Raw genomic sequence first — 25104 nt, 5'->3', positions numbered from 1 at the left:
TCTAAGCAAAGGAAATATCAGAAGAGTAAAGTGTGTAAGTCTGATATCAAGTGATTAAACTATGGATATAATAATTAAGAAAACAAATTATTTTTTGTAAAAGAAGATACAGATTTGATATGGATGTGGATATTCATCCTTCGATCATCATTATGGTATTTTGTTGTTTAAGAGTTTGTGATGTTTTTTTTTTTCAAAAACTATGTTAATATTTGGAAACAAGATATGTATGAAGATCTATCTGATTTAAAGGCTCATGATTCAGTCTCAGGTTTCTTGCATCTGTCTTATCAGTAGCGTTATAAGAATTGGATAGGATCATTCTTTTGTTCTGCTCCATTCATTTCTATAACTCTAGTAACTGCCAGACAACTGTTTTGTGATGCTACTCCAGTATGGGCAACTAAAAACAATGCAAGGAATTGAGTTTGTGGAAACACAGAGATTGTGAAGGATTGCATTATACCAGTTTATTGATGGTGCAAATCTACAGATCTGATGCTACCATGCTATTTGAAATAGTGATATAGCACAGTTGGCATGTATCAAAGTGGCCCTAAATGAGAAATATATTATACCAATATATTGATGTGCAAATCGAGAGATCTGATTGGCATAGACACAAACTAACTGCTATAATAGTGATGTGTGTACAGTAGACATTACTCAAAACGGCCCTGAATGAGAATATCATACTCATCTTTGTTCAATGTCATCTGCATTCATCATGACTGCCATCATATTGTATGACAGCACTGAGGAGTCCATGCTGAACGCAAATATTTTCCCTAGCTAGGGGGAAATGAGTAACATAACCATAGTCCCAAAATCAGTTGATGTTTACTGAAAAACATTAACTTACGGTGGCGCAGCATCACTACGACTTACAGTATTGTTCTTGACCATACAAAATATCAATGCAAACACAGTGAGGCAGATCATGTATGTAAATCCATCACAAAAGGAATCTAGCTTCAGACCATTCACAAATGAATGCCATTTATAAATGATAACTGTAGTTGTAATTATATACTTGTTCATAAGTAACTATCTGGATCAGGATCTGGATTAGTAATTGGCACCGCCTCCTTAGGAGTATCACGCCAATGGGGGTCAAAGGTTAAGATATGAATACTACTGATTTAAGTGATCTCTAAGTCTTGTCTTGAATGAATATGTTGAAGGTGATTCGATGACAGAAGAGGGTAGTGCATTCCAGTCAACAATTGTTCTGGAGGAAAACGAGTTCTTGAACATTTCAGTTTTTGAATCGGGGTGTTTATATCTAGCTGGATAAGAGTTAATATTTTGACAAGTTTATTAACCTTATTTATTTTGAGGAATTGTTGATCCTAATTATTAAGTTAACCATTTTGTAAGGTTAACAGGATTTGAAAGTTTCCAAAGAAAATACAGACAAATGAGAGTAGTTGTTGGGAGTTTCAGAGTTCTACTTGTTTTATTTATTAACAAAACTACATTGATAGTTGTCACTATGATAACTGGTACCACAGAAATTACAAAATGTCCATATAATAATATTAGAAAAATAAACACTAATTCGATAGGGGTTTAGTCTTACTGTTGTATTACATGTAAATTGAAAGTTGCCTATTACAAACAGCATCAAGAAGAACCTTCCTGATTGGACAAGACATTGGGATTCCAAAAATAAAAGCAAACAAAATGATATTTGTCATCAATTGTGCCATGCATAACCACATACTAAAATGGGAATGATGCCATGTCCATTAACAATTCATATTTACAATATGAATTACAGACTGAGTGCATTATGCAAGGAAATGATATCTCCAACAACAGCATTGAGTCCACAACAGAGAGCTTAAACTTGAACCACAATAGCAAACAGATTCACATCATGACATATCATCTGAGCTCATAAGAAAAATCTGAACAGTCTTTGTAAGAAGCCATGTGACACCAAATATATGACATAAATGTTTAGTTCCTTCTAAAAATACTTAGAATTTGAGGTTTGGTACAACAAATTACAGGTCACATTGAAGGATATGTCAAATTGTTGACAAAGCAGACTGGCTAGAAATGAGATCAGGGACCTACTCTTCCAGAATCTCTACACTTGAATTTACAATATACAAATATTAGTTGACTTGTCAACCAAACAGAAAATGAGCCAGATAAGTGTATATGGAAGGCATTTTATAATGCCTGGGGAGATGGGAGATGTTTTGTATATGCCAATTTCATGTTTAACTTTAAACAAATAAAACCCTGTTGTATATTGCACCAAACTCAGTTTTGTGAGGACATTTATGTGTGTCAGCACCATATGAAATGTAATACTGGTATTCTGTAAAGGTGATATGTGGAATTGGTCACCAATGATCAGTCCCCTAGAGAATTTGTTCTGATAACTCACTTTGACAAGTCACATTGCTGAATTTGTAATCAAATCACTATTATGAACATTATTAAAACCTTTCATTGAAAAAACACTGAATGAAGATTTTCGTATTTTTCAAATGTGATTTTCCATAGAAGTTAGTTAAAAGTTGTGTTATATAAGTTTGTAATCCTATCCTGGATATATACTACCCTTGTATGTATTTCTTTGTTCAAACTAAATACTTCTGTGTTGAAGTTAAATTGTTAACATTTCCATCTTTGACTATATTATGACCAGTAGGTGTTTTCATGGTCATTGCAAGAATCTGAGGCATTATGCCAACTACAAGTATTGTAGGTAGTTATAGTTTTATACATGAATGAAATCAGTTGTATAATGTCAGTTTATATTACTATATCCAAGACTCCCAGGTATCACAGACACAAACAAAATACTTCAAACCCAAATACAAAAGAAAGTTCCCAAGGCAATATTATTCAATAGATTGTTTCTGATAATTTTGTAGCACAAGGAGTGACAATTGCTAGATCCATGCCTTTCGAGCAAATGTTTAATACAAACACCTACAATAAGACAACTTCATTGCAGGGTTTTTGAAGTATTTTGACTGTTTGTGATATGTATACAATGAAGGTATATTGTTATAGTTAACACCCGGATACGAAACATATTTATGGCTATTGGTATTATCAACCAGTTCTGTAAACAGACATTTGTCTAATTGTCACAATTGAATACATCAACAATGCCTCAGTTGATAGTAGTCTTTCTTTTGGCAATCTAGAATGATACAGAAAATGATGTACAAAATCTTTATTTGTGTGTCAGGTTTTGATTCTGTTATCTTTGATTGTATAGACATTGGTATAAGTGTTGCGGATGTTTAAAACTATTGAACTTTCTCATCTTGCATTACATGGCATAGAAATAGAAAATAGCATGTACCTAACTGTGTTTACAACAGACTGAGTGTATAAGCATTGTCTAGAGACACAAATAGTAATATTATGCATCTAGGTGATATGCAATCAAAGAAATAAACCACTTTGAGTAACATAATCATTGAGGGAAGCAAATGGATGTAATGAAAATAATGCTGAAATTTAAAATGTAGTTCTTCACAAGTAGACTTTCTATAGGGATGAAAGATTGGACAGGATACAAGGTTAAATGACTATTAATGACTAGTTGGGATAACAAAGCAGTGAAGAATCTCAGGAATAGTATCTCTGAAGACTTCCATATCTAGGACAATGACTCTATTCAGGATAACAAAGCAGTGAAGATTTGCAGTCATTTCTACTCTGATTATGGCAAGATGAAAGTTTGAACAGGATATGAAAGAATTGTAGTTGTTGCTGCACTTGTGTTGTTGAAGTTGTTCTTATTGTTGTTATATTACCATGTTGGAGTGGACTAATGTACTCAGTTGAGACCAATATCGCCATGTTGGAGTGGACTATTAAAGTTACTGTTAGTTGAGACCAAGTGTAGGTTGATCAGTCCAATGGCAAATATTCATAAAGTAAGCTTCAGTACCTCTGTTACTTCATGAGAGTGGATTTCTATCAATCTGCATTGCATTTACTTTTTGAATATCCAACCTCATCAACAAGAGAAATATTGTTGAACTTGTTCTTCTGACATGGGTAATGCTGGTTACCTACTCCATGAAAGTAGCCCACATTTGATTGGTATTGCATAACTTCCAAACCTGCTGTGTTCTGCATCCATTTGCCACATCACAGATTCCTGGAACCTGTAAAATTGAGACCAACTTATTTATTCAAAGTCGTAATAAAGGGTTCATAATCTGCTGTATACTTGAGATGTTGGAGGGTGAATCATAACAGGCATTTTGCATCTTTTCTTGCCAGTACCATATAAAATACTCCACTTTGTATCAAGATAATGTTACAGTAGGATTTGGGCATTTAGTCATATAACTTGATCCTTGATGGAAATGCTAGCAGCTACCTGTCTATCTCTTGAGTGTTGATGACTTATTTCCATTAGAAAGTACACTTAGAGTGTAGCTGTTCAGGGAAATGACATTTCATAAATGAGAATATATAAATATGTAAGATGGCTTTATTATGATATGATAAGCATTAACCGAATGATTAACTTAGAAAACCTACTTGTTTATAATACAGAAGATTATTTGTTTAAAAGTACATGAATGATAGAAATCTTACCTTGCATCAATACAGTCCAAAAGAAGGTTTGTACAGCAATGTTTAGTTTTGTATTGAAATTTTCTTTTCCGTGGTTTAATAAATGTTTCTTTCAAGTTATGCCTCTTTGTGCGTGTGTGTGTGTTGGCAACCAATGCATTATTTCCTGAAGCACCTTTAACAGCTTGGCGTCGTGATACCAGTCTTAGAGATATGGTGGTCCATACTGAACAACATGGATTGGAAGTTAATGCTGGTTCATTTCCATGCGATCGTACTCGATGTGGTACATGTTGTTTCATTATTAATACTAATAATGTTTTTGGCCTTAAGAACAGTGTAGCTGTTACGAGAAGATTTACTTGTATTAGTACTAACATGGTGTATTGCATTACTTGCCAGAAATGTGGGGTTTTTTAGTCCCTGTCGGATGAAGTGTTCTCAGAAATGACTGGACCAATTTCTCGCAAACTTGGTACAAGGACAACATACAGGCATACATACGCACATTAATTTATTTTGTGATACGATCCAATATGGCCGCCAGGCGGCAATTTTGTTATGATATTTTCATGTCCAAAGCCATTATGCAGACATGCCTGAACATGTCTCATTCAAAGTTGGTATAAGGACAATGTTCTATTATATATACATGCATGTGAATTTATGTCGTGATACAATCCAATATGGCCACCGAGTGGCCACTTTTTTAAACGATTTTTTCATGTCCAGAACCATTACTTGGACATGACCGGACCAATTTCTATCAAACTTAGTACAAATTAAGGACAACACTATAGCATCGATTTATTTTGTGATACAAATCTATATGGCCGACAGCTTGCCATTTCGTTACGAATTTTTTCATGTCCAAAACTTTTGTTACGATTTTTCCATGTTTGGGACCATTACACAGATATGCATGAACAATTTCCATTAAAATTTTATTTAAAGACAATGTTCTATGAAGTATATATGTATGTCAACTTGTGTCACGATATTATCCATTAGGACTGCTAGGCAGCCATTCTGGTATGATTTCATGTCTGGAGCCATATGCCAGACATGTCAGAGCAGATCAATTTTAGTCAATCTTGGTATAAGGACAGTGTACTATTAAAGTCGTGCGCTCGAGATAACATCTCTTGCGCTTGAGAAATTATATGTCGTACACACGACATTATCTCGAGTGCATGACATAATGTCTCGAGCACACGAGATGTTTTCTCGAGCGCATGGCTTATTATGTTCAGCGCGAGATATTTTTATTTTTTGCTTTTGTAGATGGCACTATTACAGGCTTTCATAGTCTAGATACCAAAACAGACCAACGATAAGAGAGGGTATAGGGCTATTGTAGTCACCAAAGATATGCTTGTTTTTCGTGTCATTTCTCTGGCGAAAGACCCAGTACTCATTCAAATGGTACTGATGGGTTGCTAACTCGGCGTAAATTCAACCCGTTTGAAGAAGTTAGAGTTTCGTAATTATTTGACAAGGGTGAGTATGTTCTGGTATATATACCCACAGAGTCAAGCAAACCACCAGGGTTTGTTATGAGAACATGCCGATTGCTCCTCTGAAGCTAATGTTACCGACTTGTCTAAATGGTGGTGATAGCTATTGACCAAATTCAAGTTGTAATCTCAGACGCACACAGTCAATCTCAGAGGTACCAGAATCACAGGACACATATTCAGTGGATAAACTCACAAGCACTCAAAACATTACTTTTGGTGAAGATGATGTATGCTCAAACCATGATGTATGCTCGTTTTCCTTCACTTACAGCAGTTCAGCCTAGATTGAATCAATTAGTTCTCCGTAGTATTTCTACTACGACACTGATCAGTTACCATAAGTTAAAGACGTGTAGCTCTCCTGTTGCCCCACACGATCTCTACTCGTATTAAAGTTGGCCTTCCAGCATACACCCTACATTCACATTTTATTCAAATTCAAAGGTTCATTCCGTAATACAAATATGGTTAGTAAATAACATGTTTACAATAAACTTCAATTCTTTTCCTTATTTAGGAAATGTTTATGAACTACAGTTAATTTAATTCAGAGATAAACAGTTTTGAAAATACCCCTTTTCTAATATAGCTGAATTCATTAAAAGTTGTGATTTATCACTTATAGTGACACTTGCAACATTCACTTAATTACAAGTAATAACATGGCCTAGCTCGTATTACTATCTCGTAATTAATCAATTAGACCTCACACAGCCGGGTAGCCTAAATACAATTACTGTTTGTTTATAATACAATTATATACTTTGTAACACTAACACCATTCTATTTCAATTGTGATCCCAAACAAACCTTTATACCGTTGCAGCAACTTTTATATGTTAGTATTGAACATGTTGAATACACTGTATATGGATCTACAAGCATAGGTATTTAATAAGGAAGCAAAATACCAAACAGGGGCAGCCTACCCAGCAGCGGTGTTGGGAGAGCAGCTAACAAAACCCAACATCCAAGTGTCCAGATGACATGGAAATTTCCAAACCGAGTTTCCGGATGTTTCCAAAAGTGTCGCCTCCCGAATGTTAAGTCTGAGAAGCTTCATTACTTGCAAAAGTCATTAACTGTCAAACTATCAGTTTTTGTTCATAAAGCTTTCAACACTCGTACTAGTTTTGTTCAGCAAACATAGATGTATATGTTCTACCCTGTCATATTTTTACCTTTAATTATTTTTCCGTTAATTATTAGTAGAATGATATCCAGTTCTTTGTTCTTTTTCTTCTCAACTGTTATGTAAAATGTTTTGTGCGATGGGCCGAGGCCTTAGCATTTGAAATAAACTACTACTACTTAACTGTCAAAAATCATGCCTGATGCTTTAAATGGTTTATTTCATTTAGACTAATTAATATATGTAACATAAAATGCGATCTTGCTATTGAAGTATAGAATATGTAATTTCTTGTTGGTTTCTGCGTGGTTGTATCAAACAGAAAAGCTGCTCAGTATTGTGAAATTCACTGCATCCTGCACAGTCCTTTGAGGTTAGACTACCAGATGGCTCACGTTTCCGTTTTTATGTAAACCAGTTTGTATATATTGTTTTTGTGAACAATAATTATTTTATATTGCATGTAAAAAGGATGATGTGTCTAGTATAGTTCTGGAACGTTAGATGTACAATGTATACACTATGGTGTATGCTGTTTAAAAGAATCCTGTTTTGGGAAATTCTGAACTCTATCTGTAAGTCTTACCTGGACTCCGAACATAAATGTGAGGAACAGCACATTTTATTTATCTCTGTGAACAGCCATCAATGCCATCTGCGATTTGTGTGTTTTGTGCGATCTGGGTACTGGCATTCAACTCCGTGCTATTGGTGAGATGAGAAATGAACTATCGCAATTGATAGCTATCTTGATTTCTTTACTGAATGGTATATTTTGCAATGTAAATGTTTTTGCAAAGTAAATTTAGGTTAGACGGCCTTTGGGATTTTAAAAACCCTGTAATTTGAGTATGAATCTGAACAGCTATTACCATATACTATAAGTACTTGCGGTGTAAAATTTGATACGAGTTGTTGGCATAACATTGACAGTATCTTTGTTTTGGCATAGCATTGGCAGTATCTTTGTTGTTGGCATAGCATTGACAGTATCTTTGTTGTTGGCATAGCATTGACAGTATCTTTGTTGTTGGCATAGCATTGGCAGTATCTTTATTGTTGGCATAGCATTGGCAGTATCTTTATTGTTGGCATAGCATTGACAGTATCTTTGTCATTGTTGTTGGCATAGCATTGCCAGTATCTTTGTTGTTGGCATAGCATTGGCAGTATCTTTGTTGTTGGCATAGCATTGACAGTATCTTTGTTGTTGGCATAGCATTGGCAGTATCTTTATTGTTGGCATAGCATTGGCAGTATCTTTATTGTTGGCATAGCATTGACAGTATCTTTGTTGTTGGCATAGCATTGACAGTATCTTTGTTGTTGGCATAGCATTGGCAGTATCTTTGTCATTGTTGTTGGCATAGCATTGGCAGTATCTTTGTTGTTGGCATAGCATTGGCAGTATCTTTGTCATTGTTGTTGGCATAGCATTGGCAGTATCTTTGTTGTTGCAATATAATAAGTTATAAAATTATAATAATACTAAGCTGTTCGAATCTTTAATCTAATTTCCAATCTGATTTCTGGTGATTATGAGCTCTATATAAAGTGACTCAGAGGGGTAGGAGTCAGTCATAAATAAAGGGTGCAAATTGAGTCTGGGTTTCCTGTAATGCATAATATAGATAGGTCATTATCATCAAGTACTTTCTTCGCATCTCAACCCATGTGAAGTATCTATGGCAGTGGCAAACCCTTAATTACATGGTAATAAGTCTTGTTGTTTCGCCCTCAGTGAGAGAACATGAGGCCGATAAGTGCGCCACGACATTGTATCTCTTGTAGTAATCCATCTTGAAGAAGTGTATCTAGTCGAAGAAATCGAAGCCTGTCACTCTGCAACCTTTGCTACACGGCCGCCCTGACTTCCAACTCTACAACCTTTGCTACACGATCCTTGACATCCCACTCTACAACCTTTGCTACATAATCCTTGACTTCCCATTCTACAACCTTTGCTACATAATCCTTGACTTCCCACTCTACAACCTTTGCTACATAATCCTTGACTTCCCACTCTACAACCTTTGCTACATAATCCTTGACTTCCCACTCTACAACCTTTGCTACATAATCCTTGACTTCCCACTCTACAACTTTTGCTACATAATCCTTGACTTCCCACTCTACACCTTTGCTACATAATCCTTGACTTCCCACTCTACAACCTTTGCTACATAATCCGACTTCCCACTCTACAACCTTTGCTACATAATCCTTGACTTCCCACTCTACACCTTTGCTACATAATCCTTGACTTCCCATTCTACAACCTTTGCTACATAATCCTTGACATCCCACTCTACACCTTTGCTACATAATCCTTGACATCCCACTCTACACCTTTGCTACATAATCCTTGACATCCCACTCTACACCTTTGCTACATAATCCTTGACATCCCACTCTACACCTTTGCTACATAATCCCTGACTTCCCATTCTACAACCTTTGCTACATAATCCTTGACATCCCACTCTACACCTTTGCTACATAATCCTTGACTTCCCACTCTACAACCTTTGCTACATAATCCTTGACTTCCCACTCTACAACCTTTGCTACATAATCCTTGACTTCCCACTCTACAACCTTTGCTACATAATCCTTGACTTCCCACTCTACAACCTTTGCTACATAATCCTTGACTTCCCACTCTACAACCTTTGCTACATAATCCTTGACTTCCCACTCTACAACCTTTGCTACATAATCCTTGACTTCCCATTCTACAACCTTTGCTACATAATCCTTGACTTCCCACTCTACAACCTTTGCTACATAATCCTTGACTTCCCACTCTACAACCTTTGCTACATAATCCTTGACTTCCTATTCTACAACCTTTGCTACACGATCCTTGACATCCCACTCTACAACCTTTGCTACATAATCCTTGACTTCCCACTCTACAACCTTTGCTACATAATCCCTGACTTCCCACTCTACAACCTTTGCTACATAATCCTTGACTTCCCACTCTACACCTTTGCTACATAATCCTTGACTTCCCACTCTACAACCTTTGCTACATAATCCTTGACTTCCCACTCTACAACCTTTGCTACATAATCCTTGACTTCCCACTCTACACCTTTGCTACATAATCCTTGACTTCCCATTCTACAACCTTTGCTACATAATCCTTGACTTCCCATTCTACAACCTTTGCTACATAATCCTTGACTTCCCATTCTACAACCTTTGCTACATAATCCTTGACTTCCCACTCTACAACCTTTGCTACATGATCCTTGACTTCCCATTCTACAACCTTTGCTACATAATCCTTGACTTCCCACTCTACACCTTTGCTACATAATCCTTGACTTCCCATTCTACAACCTTTGCTACATAATCCTTGACTTCCCACTCTACAACCTTTGCTACATGATCCTTGACTTCCCACTCTACAACCTTTGCTACATAATCCTTGACTTCCCACTCTACAACCTTTGCTACATAATCCTTACTATGATTATAAAGTTATATACCTATCCTATAACTATCTGCTAATTTGAACAGTTACTATAATTATAAAGTTAATCTGGTTTTCCCCAACCTTTTTTTTTGTGGACAAACAAATACCTCCTTGGTAAAATGAGGATCTATAAATTCGTTTTGACTACATGTAGGTCACACTGACATAGTATTGTATTACAATATGTAGATGACCAGTCTGAATTCAACCTTTGAAGGAAAAATACAACAGAACCATTCATTCATTTACAGTATTTATTTATTTTGATGTGGCAGGAAAGACATGCTGAAATACAAAATGAACTATATACACTACAGATTTAGAACAAAGCTAGGGCAAGACAGACAGTAATTTTGTGTTTAATTCTGTACTGGAAGACATATATTGATCATTGAGAACAGATCAGATATGCTTGTACTTGAGATGTAAGCAATCTGAAAATGAAATCAATACAAGATTACATACCTATACAATGTAGCAACAGTATGAGTTTGAATTATTTCATGTTTATACAATGTTTGGACTATGACATTGGCTTGTATGAAACACAAATATCACCAATTGAGATTTATTTTCATTTTACAGTAAAGTCAACTTATAGAGTCACATTTTACATGAAATGTTCACTGACAAGTGTTTCGTATCAACAATTCAATCAAGCTTTGCACTGTTTTCATATTTTGTTGATATGATAAGGGTATAATAAAAGTTGTTATTATTCTTTACATCAACAAGAATTCAGACTATTTAACACTGCATACATTACATTAAAATGGTAAGGTGGGTTTACTAAATTCATAATGGTAAGGTGGGTTTACTAAATTCATAATGGTAAGGTGGGTTTACTAAATTCATAATTGCTGTCTATCTTGCCTGTAACTACAAATATTGCACAATAATATGGTCACTTGACTTACTTCACAGCACCATTTCAATTCCTTAACATTATGAATATATATCATGTGATAAAATGATGTGATTAGGATATACAATATGACTTACAAATGTGCAGCAGTATTTGAAATGTGAATCAAATTCAATTATTGTGACAAAATAATGGAAATCTCCTGGACAAGCTTAGCAATAGAAAAAAACAACAACTTAAAATGTAAACACAGTGCAAAATCTTTGTGTGAATGGTTTAAATCTGGTATTATTGTGAACTGTATTAAGGAACATCAAAATATGCATATGAAATAAACTGCAACTCATTGATAACACATACAGAAGAGCGCCCTCAACTTGGTGATCCCTATAATTAGATTACAGTCCATCTACATAACACATGGGAGCGCTCACTTTCTATGTTCAAATTACAGGTATTGAGAATAAACTCCACTGTATGTAAAGCATACTGTCATTTACATAATTGGATTTGGAGTTATGGAAAGATCCTTTTTTGCAATTTTTATATACAGCTGTTGAACAAAATCTGCTTTAAAACAAGTCTTCAATTGAAGACATACCCCCTACTTGTATGCTGTATTGAGTAAGATAATTAGTAGTTTGGCAATTTTAACACCGCAATGCTTTGTTAGACTTTCCAAGGATGCAAATGTTTGTACTGTTTGGCTTTCAGTATAATTATCAATATTATTTGGCCATTTTAAGTGTACAGCTAGAATGTAACCCTTTTCTCTCTTTTCACCTTGAAAATGTTTGTCAAGGTCAAAGGTCGTGGTCTCATCAGAAAGCTCATCATCGATAATGTGAGGGTAGACACTTGAATGGTGTCCATATGTATCAAACATTGGAGATAGACAAAATGTGATTTCATCACAAATATGGCTGCCATTTTACTATACAGGTCAAGGTTGTGAAAATACATGACATATACAAACATGTATGTCTCACATGGTTAAAATACATATCATGATTACAATAACATCAAATGTTTGAAATGAAGATAAACCAAATTTGGTTATTTCACCTTGAAGAAAACTTTCAAGATCAAAGGTCAATCTTGCAAAAAATGCTCGGATTTGGTTGAAATTAGTTGGGGCATGTCAGTGATATGAGGGTGAACACACACAGATGGATGGAACCAACATAACAGCCCCCTTTTGGCAGTGCCCATTAATTGGGGGCTAAAAAAATGTCTAAACTCAGCTTTTGTGATTTTCAACTGATTGTACGGTTTCAGATTCAGCACATACATGAGAACTGTTTATGTTTTTAGTAAGTGAGGGTGTTACACGGTTGGTTTGATACTACTATTGTTGTTGAAATATGTGAAAGCCACTGGCAACCTATGGAAACACTACATTTTCATACAAACATAACATTTTCTGCATCATTAATGGCAGGAATAAGGAAGTGTCAAATTGTGTAATTTGTAATCCCCAACACTTCTGCTATTGTTATTTGTTTAACTTACTGAACCTACAGGAGTTTCTTAAAACAATTACTAATTGTTTGTATTTTTAGTTGTCTTATGTTAGTAAAAACCAGTATATATCTATTTATTGTGAGACTATCAGTTAATCATAACTTACTGTAGAACATGATTTCAGTCAGATATTAAAATCAATGGATCCTAAACTTGACAGATGTATAATGATCTAATGTAACATGACAACCTTTCACTTTATAAAGAAACCAGCAAATATGATCAATTCTCAGAGAAACAACCACTGAGTGTGTACCTAGCTGTACAACCACTGAGTGTGTACCTAACAACCACTGAGTGTGTACCTAACAACCACTGAGTGTGTACCTAACAACCACTGAGTGTGTACCTAACAACCACTGTGTACCTAACAACCACCGAGTGTGTACCTAACTGTACAACCACCGAGTGTGTACCTAACTGTACAACCACTGAGTGTGTACCTAACTGTACAACCACTGAGTGTGTACCTAACAACCACTGAGTGTGTACCTAACAACCACTGAGTGTGTACCTAACTGTACAACCACCGAGTGTGTACCTAACAACCACTGAGTGTGTACCTAACAACCACTGTGTGTGTACCTAACAACCACTGAGTGTGTACCTAACTGTACAACCACTGAGTGTGTACCTGACTGTACAACCACTGAGTGTGTACCTAACAACCACTGAGTGTGTACCTAACTGTACAACCACTGAGTGTGTACCTAACAACCACTGAGTGTGTACCTAACAACCACTGAGTGTGTACCTAACAACCACTGAGTGTGTACCTAACAACCACTGAGTGTGTACCTAACAACCACTGAGTGTGTACCTAACAACCACTGAGTGTATACCTAACTGTACAACCACTGAGTGTGTACCTAACTGTACAACCACTGAGTGTGTACCTAACAACCACTGAGTGTGTACCTAACTGTACAACCACCGAGTGTGTACCTAACTGTACAACCACTGAGTGTACCTAACTGTACAACCACTGTGTGTACCTAACAACCACTGAGTGTGTACCTAACTGTACAACCACCGAGTGTGTACCTAACTGTACAACCACTGAGTGTGTACCTAACTGTACAACCACTGAGTGTGTACCTAACTGTACAACCACTGAGTGTGTACCTAACAACCACTGAGTGTACCTAACTGTACAACCACTGTGTGTACCTAACAACCACTGAGTGTGTACCTAACTGTACAACCACTGTGTGTGTACCTAACTGTACAACCACTGAGTGTGTACCTAACTGTACAACCACTGAGTGTGTACCTAACTGTACAACCACTGAGTGTGTACCTTAACTGTACAACCACTGAGTGTGTACCTAACTGTACAACCACCGAGTGTGTACCTAACTGTACAACCACTGAGTGTGTACCTAACAACCACTGAGTGTGTACCTAACAACCACTGAGTGTGTACCTAGCTATCCTGTTATGCATTGACTTTACTTTCATGACTGTGTAGCTGTTATGAATGGTTTTCACTTACTGTAATGTTATGCATTGTTTTCACTTACTGCAATGTTATGCATGGTTTTCACTTACTGTAATGTTATGTATGGTTTTCACTTACTGCAATGTTATGCATGGTTTTCACTTACTGTAATGTTATGTATGGACTTTACTTACTGTAATGTTATGCATGGACTTTACTTACTGCAATGTTATGTATGGACTTTACTTACTTTAATGTTATGAATGGTTTTCACTTACTGTAATGTTATGCATGGACTTTACTTACTGCAATGTTATGTATGGACTTTACTTACTTTAATGTTATGAATGGTTTTCACTTACTATAATGTTATGTATGGTTTTCACTTACTATAATGTTATGCATGGTTTTCACTTACTGTAATGTTATGTATGGACTTTACTTACTGTAATGTTATGCATGGACTTTACTTACTTTAATGTTATGCATGGTTTTCACTTACTGTAATGTTATGCATGGTTTTCACTTACTATAATATTATGCATGGACTTTACTTACTGCAATGTTATGCATGGACTTTACTTACTGTAATGTTATGCATGGTTTTCACTTACTGCAATGTTATGCATGGTTTTCACTTACTGCAATGTTATGCATGGACTTTACTTACTGTAATGTTATGCATGGTTTTCACTTACTGTAATGTTATACATGGATTTCACTTACTGCAATGTTATGCATGGACTTTACTTACTGTAATGTTATGCATGGTTTTCACTTACTGTAATGTTATGTATGGACTTTACTTAACTGTTTTATGCTTAGACTTGACCAAACTGTGCTGTTATGCATGGACTGTGTTTTTACGGTTACAGTAATGTTATGCATGCCCATTTTGCAGACATACTGACTACTGTGTCTACATACAAGACTAATGGTTGCTGTTTTAGTGTTAATTCACTGTCTGAAAATTGCTCATTTTGGTGCTCATGATACAAGTATTTTGTCTTAGTTCTCTTCTACAGAATCTGCTGAAATGGCATCAATGTGTAGTGTAGTGTGGAATACTTAAAATGCTCTATCCTCATTAGCTTTGCTTACATAATTATACACTAAAACTATACTTTGATATCATGTGTGTTTGCAGTTTATATACATATTTACATGTAAAGCCAAAAAGTTTCACTGACAAAAAAAACCAGCGAGTTGAAGTCAAGAGTCAGTGAATTGAATTGAACAGCCTGGTTACATAATCATATATGATATTAATGTAGTCATACACAAAGTATGATTAATATCAATATTTTGCAGTGTGAATCATAAAAAATATAGCTTTTTTAATCGAGCAAATTGATAATTAACTTCCCATGAGAGCTGCTGTGCACAGAAAAACTCACTGGTTGACTTTGATTTAGTAGCTGTGTCAACCATGAGATAATAGCTGCATTGTAACTGCTATAGATGTGGTCTATTCTTGTCTCTCTTGTGGCTGTATACCAACTCTGTCTGCAGTCACTGTGGATAATTACTTGAAGACATTGTAAACTCTGTATTCCTACAGATTCTGGTCTGTTCAGCTTTGTGCTTTTCCCTGACTGCTTCCATAGGCAAGACTACGTAACTGTTTCAATACTGTGTCCATCAGTTTCTTTTTGTCTCTTTCATTCTTCTTAAAGGTTGATAATAGCTGTTTCTTCTTATCTGTGTCTCTCATTCTAGCATGACAAAGAATGAGGGAGTAATTAGTATTGTGAAAATCCAGTTATCGCACATATTGCTAGTTTTTCACTCCAGGCCTATACAGCTAACAGTTCAATTATTCTGATTTGCTGAATCATCTCTTTACTAATTCTTGATGGTTCTATGTACACTGACCTGATGTCCATGTGTAAACAGTTCAATCATTCTGATTAGCTGAATTACCTGTCTACTAGTCATTGATGGTACTATGTATACTGACTTGCATGATGTCCATCACATTATCAATATAAAGTTGAGAAAATATGATTATGCAAATCAACTTTGCAACTTTCCCATGGTCACTCAAGACGACATTTATTGATCATTTGAGCAATTACTGTTACTTACAAACAATGGTAGAAAGTAACAAGTCTTGCTTAGGATACATGCCCAATTGCACAAACATTGGATTTTTATGACAACTATGGCCACAATTTCATATTAATTTGACAAGGAAGCAAAAGTAAGGGTGTTTATATGCCCCCTTTTGTGACAAGTTTGAATGGAATGACTTGTGGATATCAGACATATGACCGGAAATGTACAGATGAGCACATGTATATATGCACAGATTGACAGAATCCATTCCTTTGATAGCCACTTCTAACATTATCCCTTAGGGCTGACTAGCACATGTACAAGCACAGGGTGCAGCGAGCATGTAATTTTTGTCAAAAAGGAAAGGGAAAAACTTTTTTCCCTTCTTTCCCTGGCTACTTTTCTCTTTTTCAGCTGAATGTAATTCTCTCTTTATTGACTAAATGAAGACATCTTGTCCATTCTTCTTCGCTTATCTAAATTAAAACACCCCTAATCTCACAATTATCAGGGATCAGTTACCACAAAAATTTACTTTATCTCTTTATCAGAGGTCCGATAGTATCATTTTCGACCAGAAGCCAACAATTTCTGGGAAACAGCTTGAAAATCAAGCGAGATTTAGCTGAGTTATTGCCTTTAAAAACTGGCTTGTTTGGGATGGTCAAAATTATGAATATATAATGAGCATATTTGATTGAAAAATGCAGAAATATGGAACAAGTTATGCAATGTATGTAATATGACGATAAGTCAAGTTGTGTTTTATGGCTCTATAGTAAGTCACACTCTGGGATTTTCATCCTACCCACTGGGTGGGATTTTTGTCAGAAAAGTAGACACTTCATTCTGTAGTCGTAACATTTCCAACGTTTACATAATAATAATAATAATAATAATAATAATAATAATGTTGGTTCTCATATAGCTGGGTTCTCAAAGCGCTTTACAATTATTACCCCTGGCTCAGATCTATAGCGGCACAACTGCCCTTTATACTTCCTTAACTCCCTGGGGAGCATACAATCCACTGCAACCTTTATCAGCGCATAGGATTAAAGCATTCACATTGCAACCTCTATCCTACCAGGTCACCAATTATACAGCTGGGTTGACTGAGGCACAATCATGGTTCAAATCTTGCCCAAGGATTTCAACCACTCAGAAACAAAGGGCATAAGGGTCTATGCAGCTTGCTTGTGTATTTTGAAATGGGTGATGAATAACTTTTTGGTACATATATTGGTGATAGCATCTAGCTTGTTATGGTAAGTGGTAAATGTTATCGAGGTTCCCCGATCAATTTACCAGAGTTCCCCACTGGTGTTGCCATGAAGTGAAACAACAGAAAAAAAACAAAATGCTGTTTTAACTAATAAAGAAGGCAAGCTAGCTTTATATCATAGAATATCTTCAATATATTGGTATTATTTTTTGGAAAACAATGTGTAGTCTGATTGCATGTTTTATCCAGCATGGTACTGAGAGTCGATTGTTTTTATTTTGATTCATAACATGCATGTACCCCTGTCGTAATCAACGTAAAAAGATGCAACACTAATGTTGCGACTTTTGTGGCAATAGTTTTATGTCTACCTGGAAAATTACGTGCATCATGCCAAACACAGGTTTATATAGTGTAGGTTGACAACACGAGACAATATGTGTTTACATATCAACGATCATTGATCTGAGTCCGCTTCAAGAACACATGAGAGTTCAAGTGCCGATATTGCAAGTCATCTATTACATTTGACTGTGTCAGTAGAATAGCAAACTTTCCAATTGAAATATTGTGTAGTATCATGTGGTTTGTTGATTTACTCAAGACTATATTGAACTCGGGCAGATGCACATGTTGGAAAGTTATTTCCATCACAATAGAGTAATGTTTACTCTAGGCTTTGTTCGGACAATTGGAGAGGGCCTGTTGCCAATCTGTTCTTACTTGTCTGTGTACTAGTTAATGTTAATGCATGAATGAGTGTGATAATCTCCAAGAAGATAAGAGATAAAGCAAAGTGTTAATGTAACATCTCTTGGCAATGATAAGATTATGGGTGTTTTAATGTAGATAAGAGAAGAATGGACAGGATGTCTTTATTTAGTCAATAAAGAGTGAATTACAGAAAGAAACTAGCCAGGGAAGGAAGAAAAAAAGTGTTATAGCACCACAAAAATCAACAAGTCAATTTATCAATATCACACACAAAATAAGTTGTATTTCACCCAAAATCAATCATTCAATCGATCAATCATTCAATCAAATAATAAATCAATCAATAAATCAATTGATCGATCAATCAATTACATGTTCGCTGCACCATGTGGTACAAGGAATTGTGAAGAAGAGAGACATTAAGTACACTTTGTGTAAAGACTTACTTTTCAAGTATAGTGAGTGCCCTCTGTGGACTGACTCTCAGATATTTACTGCTAAGTTGTCCATGATCAGCCAGGTATGATGACCAGTCCCATGTCATAAAAAGATCAAGTAACTGTCGTAGTTCTAGGAACGTCATCTGTAATGCACCATCACGGAAACCAGGAACAGGGTCTGAATTGGCAAACTCTGATACATAGAGAAGAAAACAGAGTTTAAGAAAATGATTGAGTAGGAGATAATAATATCTTAACACTTTTTTGAAAGGCAAAAATTGATTGAGAAAGCAAGTACCTAAATATCAAGTCAATATCATCACATTCAAATATTGCACAATGATGAATAACACTACTGCTTACTTAGTTTCTCCTTTGGACAAGTGAAGCAGTTCAAGAAACTTATTATGGGTGCTGAGAAACCCTAGGTGCCTTAAAAGCTTCCACTACAAATCTGATTTTAATATCTTTCTGGGCTGGTTTGTACACACTGCTCAATTATTTCTTGAAATGCTACACACTAAAAGTCTTGAAAATAAAATTAATTCAAATTCTTGCTGAATCAAGGTAATCATGGTCAGAAATTTTGCAAAACCACTGATTCTGTTGGCTTTATTACTGATTATTGACACTTAAGAAATTCCTTTGGGCCACAATGTATGTTGAAACTCATAAAACTTTTGCCAGTTATTTTATTTTGAAACTCATACAATTTCTGTGGGCAGCATTATTTTTTTTAAAAACATGATTTTGTTGGGCAATGGGCTATGTTATTTGATGAACTCAATTTTAATCAAGTCCCCTTATACTTACGTTCACATTGTATGACATCTAGATTAAATTGTTGTAAAGCACCCATGGATATCGACTTGACGTCTGGATCCAGTAGAAATTCCATCAGTATACCAGCTAGGTGTTTACATGCACACATACAAGCTGTCTGGGCTACTTTGCCCTGAAATAAAAACACAGAGAGAACAACATCAGTATCTGTACCCTTCTCACCCCTCCATGTACTTACATGTAGTGTAATCCATGTGTTGTCTGTATATCATGGGTTAGTTCATCTATAGGAAAATGGGAGGTGATAGGTTAAAATTGACAGAAAAGATTAATAGATTCTTTATCACTAGGTACTCAGCATAACTCTGTTACTTTTCTTGATATAAAAGTATCTAACACAGGAAATACAAACTTTTCATTGAAATCATGACCATTTCATGGCTGATATTTAGGTTCTACCAAATGGGACAATGTTTGTTTTGGAACGGCTACAAGAGAAACTGCCTGTATATGTATGATTGACTATGTATCTCACATGTAATTTGTTCTGTATACCTTCAAAGGGAGAGAATCACTACAGTATTACAGACTAAAGTTTAATAGCATACAAGTATCAGAGATTGAAGTTTGAAAACAAGACAAAGAACAGTGTCATGTTGTTTTACCCAGTGATTTGGAAAGACAAATTAGAATGAGAATGGCATTACTTTGGATCCATAGTTTTCTGAGCGATCTGATCAATGATATGTTTGTTTTCAATGTATACATACAACATACTAGTCATCAATATCCATCTCCAAATTAATCCCATTTCAGTCACAATGGAAACTCTTTGTGATATCTTATCAAGACACCATTCTTATCATTACAGCCTCCTTATATCTGAAATTAGCCAGTTTACCAGACTTACAGTATACTCCATTCAATCTCTTATACCATATGTTTATAACTAGAATTGCAAATCTGCTTGTTCATCACCAAGGAGTATTCCAATGAAGCGAGTATGCAAATGACACACATGCAAATGAATTGATATGCAGATGAACATATAGACACATGAGAGAATAGAGCATTGTTACTCAACTGCACATGTTCATCTGCATACACATCATTTGCATGTGTGTCATTTGCATACTCGCTTCATTTGAATACCCCATGGTGATCAACAAGCAGATTTGCAATTCTAGTTACAAATGTATGATATAAGAGTTTGAACACAGGGGGCAGCGAAAATGTAACTGATTGATCGATCAATTTATTGATTTATTATTAGATTTGGTTGAATGATTGATCGATTGAATGATAAATTTTTGTGGTGCAATATAACTTTTCTCTCTTTCAGCTGTATATAATTCTCTGTTCGTTGACTAAATAAAGACGCCTTGTCCATTCTTCTCCCCTTATCTAAATTAAAACACTCCTAATCTTATAATTGGCGAGAGATCCCTTACATTAACAGTTTGCTTTATCTCTCATCTGCTGGCAGATTATCACACTGGACAAACACTCGATCATGCATAAACTAGTAAGGAAGATCCCCCCCCCCTTCTACCCCTTGCATCAAGTACTATTGTTGACAACCCCCCCCCCCCCCCTACTTCTTGCATCAGGTACTACTGCTAACACTCCCTCCTTCCTACCCCTTGCATCAAGTACTATTGCTGACACCCCCCCCCCCCCCCCCCCTCCTTTCCTACTTCTTGCATCAGGTACTTAGACACTCCCTCCTTCCTACCCCTTGCATCGAGTACTATTGCTGACACCTCCCCCCCCCCCTCCTTTCCTACTTCTTGCATTAGATACTTAGACACTCCCTCCTTCCTACCCCTTGCATCGAATACTATTGCTGACACCCCCCCCTTCCTACTTCTTGCATCAGGAACTATTGCTGACACTCCCTCCTTCCTACCCCTTGCATCGAGTACTATTGCTGACACTCCCTCCTTTCCTACTTCTTGCATTAGATACTTAGACACTCCCTCCTTCCTACTTCTTGCATCAGGTTCTAATGCTCACATTCAAACAAGCCATACACTTATGCTTACATTAAATTATCTCATATTAATAGTCTAGACATGCAATATGTAAGTGCCTTTCTCAGTAACAAGGGTGAAACAAACATAATTTTATGAAATAAACCTGCAATCATAGACTGTCCACTGTCTATGCTGCAATATTTACTTTTTTCAATGCAGAATGTAAAAGACAAAATGGTCTCCTTCTGCTAATCTGATGCAAAATGTATTCATGGTAGATGATTATGAACAATGACATTAAACTACAATACAACTAATGCTTTGCCAAAAGTTTTCAGTTGACTCTATACTGTCTTAGTTTCTGTTATCAAAGATTGTGGAGAGAACCATAATGTTAGTAAATGTTGTCAGTTATGTAGTTTGCCAATAGCATGCTATGAGTGTCCCATAACGAAAACGAGTTAGGAGAAAACTTTACAATAACAAAAACAAGTATTAATTGCTAACTTAAAGGGAAATTCAAGTGTAGCTGGAACTATGATAAAGTCATTTTTTTATAAAATCATCATATTTGAAATAAAACCTAGGAAACATAAGTTTCCCAGATGACGATGACTGTCAGTCATCGAAATATTGGAACACTGATATTTTATTGAACTGTTGATTGATGAAATTACGTTTTGTTGAGATTCTACACAGTGAATAAAACTATTTGAACATATAATTATACATTTTTGTCTTTCAGCAAGTGTGCCATAACAATGAAAAAAAAGATAGAGTACTTTCAACGCTATAAATATTTCTCAATGAATATACATTTAGTTCCAGATACACTTTCACCTGTTTGATAATCCTAGCCACCCCTCTAGTTTGGTATGACCAATTACCTATTAAAATATTTGGGCCATTCCATTATATAGAGGGGTAGCTTCCCACTTACTAAGCAGATAAAACTTTTTTTTACTCATTTGTATCCATATAACAACACACACACATACACACACACACACACACACACACACACACACGTGCACGCATGGGAAGATTAAAATTATAAACAAAGTTATAGGTTTTACAAGGACACAGTACTGTAACACTTATTGACATGCATATTTCTTAGAATGAAATGAACATGAAATGAAAAATAAAATGTGAAGATCAGCTGCTGGGACCTCACTCAAGCATGTCTGTGGCAAATCTACAGAAACTGGGTTTTACTTACACTCCAATCAAGCACTGTAAAAGCCTGAATATTGAATGAAAAATATATAAAAAAAATGAAAATAAAACAAACTGACTTCAAAGGAAAAAGTCAACATAAAATATAACTGGATGGAAGTAACATTCCATATAAAATGTACACATGTACACTGGATGTTTGTTGTGATTTGGTGAAACACTGCAATCTGGTGATGATGCCAGAGAAGACTTGAATGAAGGATATATAATGTAACAAACACATGATTAGACTGGGTAATTCTAAATATTGTGTTGTTGACTGCAAAGCAACTATATTCTAGAGCCATGAAATGTGATATTATTGTTAATGTCACATAAAGCATGAAACCATATCTCTACAGCCTCTATATGTCTACATGTCTTGATATCACAACCTGTATGGGACCACATGCATGTAGACCAAGATAAATTGTATGAGTGTGGCTGTATATGACTTGTATATGTGGTTGTACATAACTTGTACATTTGGCTGTATACAAGTTGTACATGTATGGCAGTATATAATGTGTACATGTGGCTGTATATGATCTGTATGTGTGGCTGTATATAATTTGTATATGTGGCTGTATATGATGTGTATATGTGGCTGTATATTATTTGTATATGTGACTGTATATTATTTGTATATGTGACTGTATATTATTTGTATATGTGGCTGTATATTATTTGTATATGTGGCTGTATATGATGTGTATATGTGGCTGTATATGATTTGTATATGTGGCTGTATATTATTTGTATATGTGGCTGTGTATGATTTGTATATGTGGCTGTATATTATTTGTATGTGTGGCTATATGTTTTGTATATGTGGCTGTATATGATCTGTATATGTGGCTGTATATTATTTGTATGTGTGGCTGTATATGATTTGTATATGTGGCTGTATATTATTTGTATATGTGGCTGTATATGATGTGTATGTATGGCTGTATATTATTTGTATATGTGGCTGTATATGATTTGTATGTGTGGCTGTATATGATTTGTATAGCTGTATATGATTTGTATATGTGACTGTATATGATTTGTATATGTGGCTGTATATGATTTGTATATGTGACTATATGATTTGTATATGTGGCTGTATATGATTTGTATATGTGACTGTATATGATTTGTATATGTGGCTGTATATGATTTGTATATGTGACTGTATATGATTTGTATATGTGGCTGTATATGATTTGTATATGTGACTGTATATGATTTGTATATGTGGCTGTATATGATTTGTATATGTGACTGTATATGATTTGTATATGTGACTGTATATGATTTGTATATGTGACTGTATATGATTTGTATATGTGGCTGTATATGATTTGTATATGTGACTGTATATGATTTGTATATGTGGCTGTATATGATTTGTATATGTGACTGTATATGATTTGTATATGTGACTGTATATGATTTGTATATGTGGCTGTATATGATTTGTATATGTGACTGTATATGATTTGTATATGTGGCTGTATATGATTTGTATATGTGACTGTATATGATTATTATTATTATATTCTTTATTTCAGGCCATTAAAAAAGTCCCATACAACCACAAAAAATAAAAATACTACAGAAAAAAGAAAGAAAAGAACCCCCAACTAATTATACAATACAAGTCGGTAGTTTTTCCAGAAACTGGAGTAAAAACAATTGTCGGAGAGAATACACGTCTTAATTATTTCATTGTGGCTCTCATGTAGCCGTTCACCAAATTTGAACAACAAGTTGCGTTGTAATGAGGTTAAATTAAGATTTGTATGTGTGGCTGTATATGATTTGCATGTGTGGCTGTATATGATTTGTATAATGTGACTGTATACGATTTCTATAATGTGACTATATGATTGGTATACATGTATGTGACTGTATATAATTTGTATATTATGTGGCTGTATATTATTTGTATGTGTGGCTATATGTTCTGTATATGTGGCTGTATATGATCTGTATATGTGGCTGTATATTATTTGTATGTGTGGCTGTATATTATTTGTATGTGTGGCTATATGTTTTGTATATGTGGCTGTATATGATCTGTATGTGTGGCTGTATATAATTTGTATGTGTGGCTGTATATTATTTGTATGTGTGGCTATATGTTTTGTATATGTGGCTGTATATG

The 25104-nt window shown here is 35.3% G+C and overlaps 1 protein-coding gene across 1 annotated transcript in view; it reads right to left on the bottom strand.

The window, feature by feature from the left end:
- Positions 1-15851: 15851 nt before the first annotated feature.
- The window catches only part of LOC144446111 (exocyst complex component 6B-like), a 59917-nt gene continuing 50664 nt past the window's right edge, over positions 15852-25104 (bottom strand). The window contains exons 16-18 of the mRNA XM_078135822.1: positions 19789-19930; positions 18982-19168; positions 15852-16253 (exon numbers count right to left, since the gene is read on the bottom strand). Of these exons, the coding sequence (XP_077991948.1) occupies positions 16112-16253; positions 18982-19168; positions 19789-19930 (471 nt within the window). The 3' untranslated portion in view covers positions 15852-16111. The remainder of the gene's footprint in view (positions 16254-18981; positions 19169-19788; positions 19931-25104) is intronic.

Source organism: Glandiceps talaboti, chromosome 15 (assembly GCF_964340395.1).
Source record: "Glandiceps talaboti chromosome 15, keGlaTala1.1, whole genome shotgun sequence".
NCBI lineage: Eukaryota > Metazoa > Hemichordata > Enteropneusta > Spengelidae > Glandiceps > Glandiceps talaboti.
This window is presented reverse-complemented; position numbering and strand designations above follow the sequence as displayed.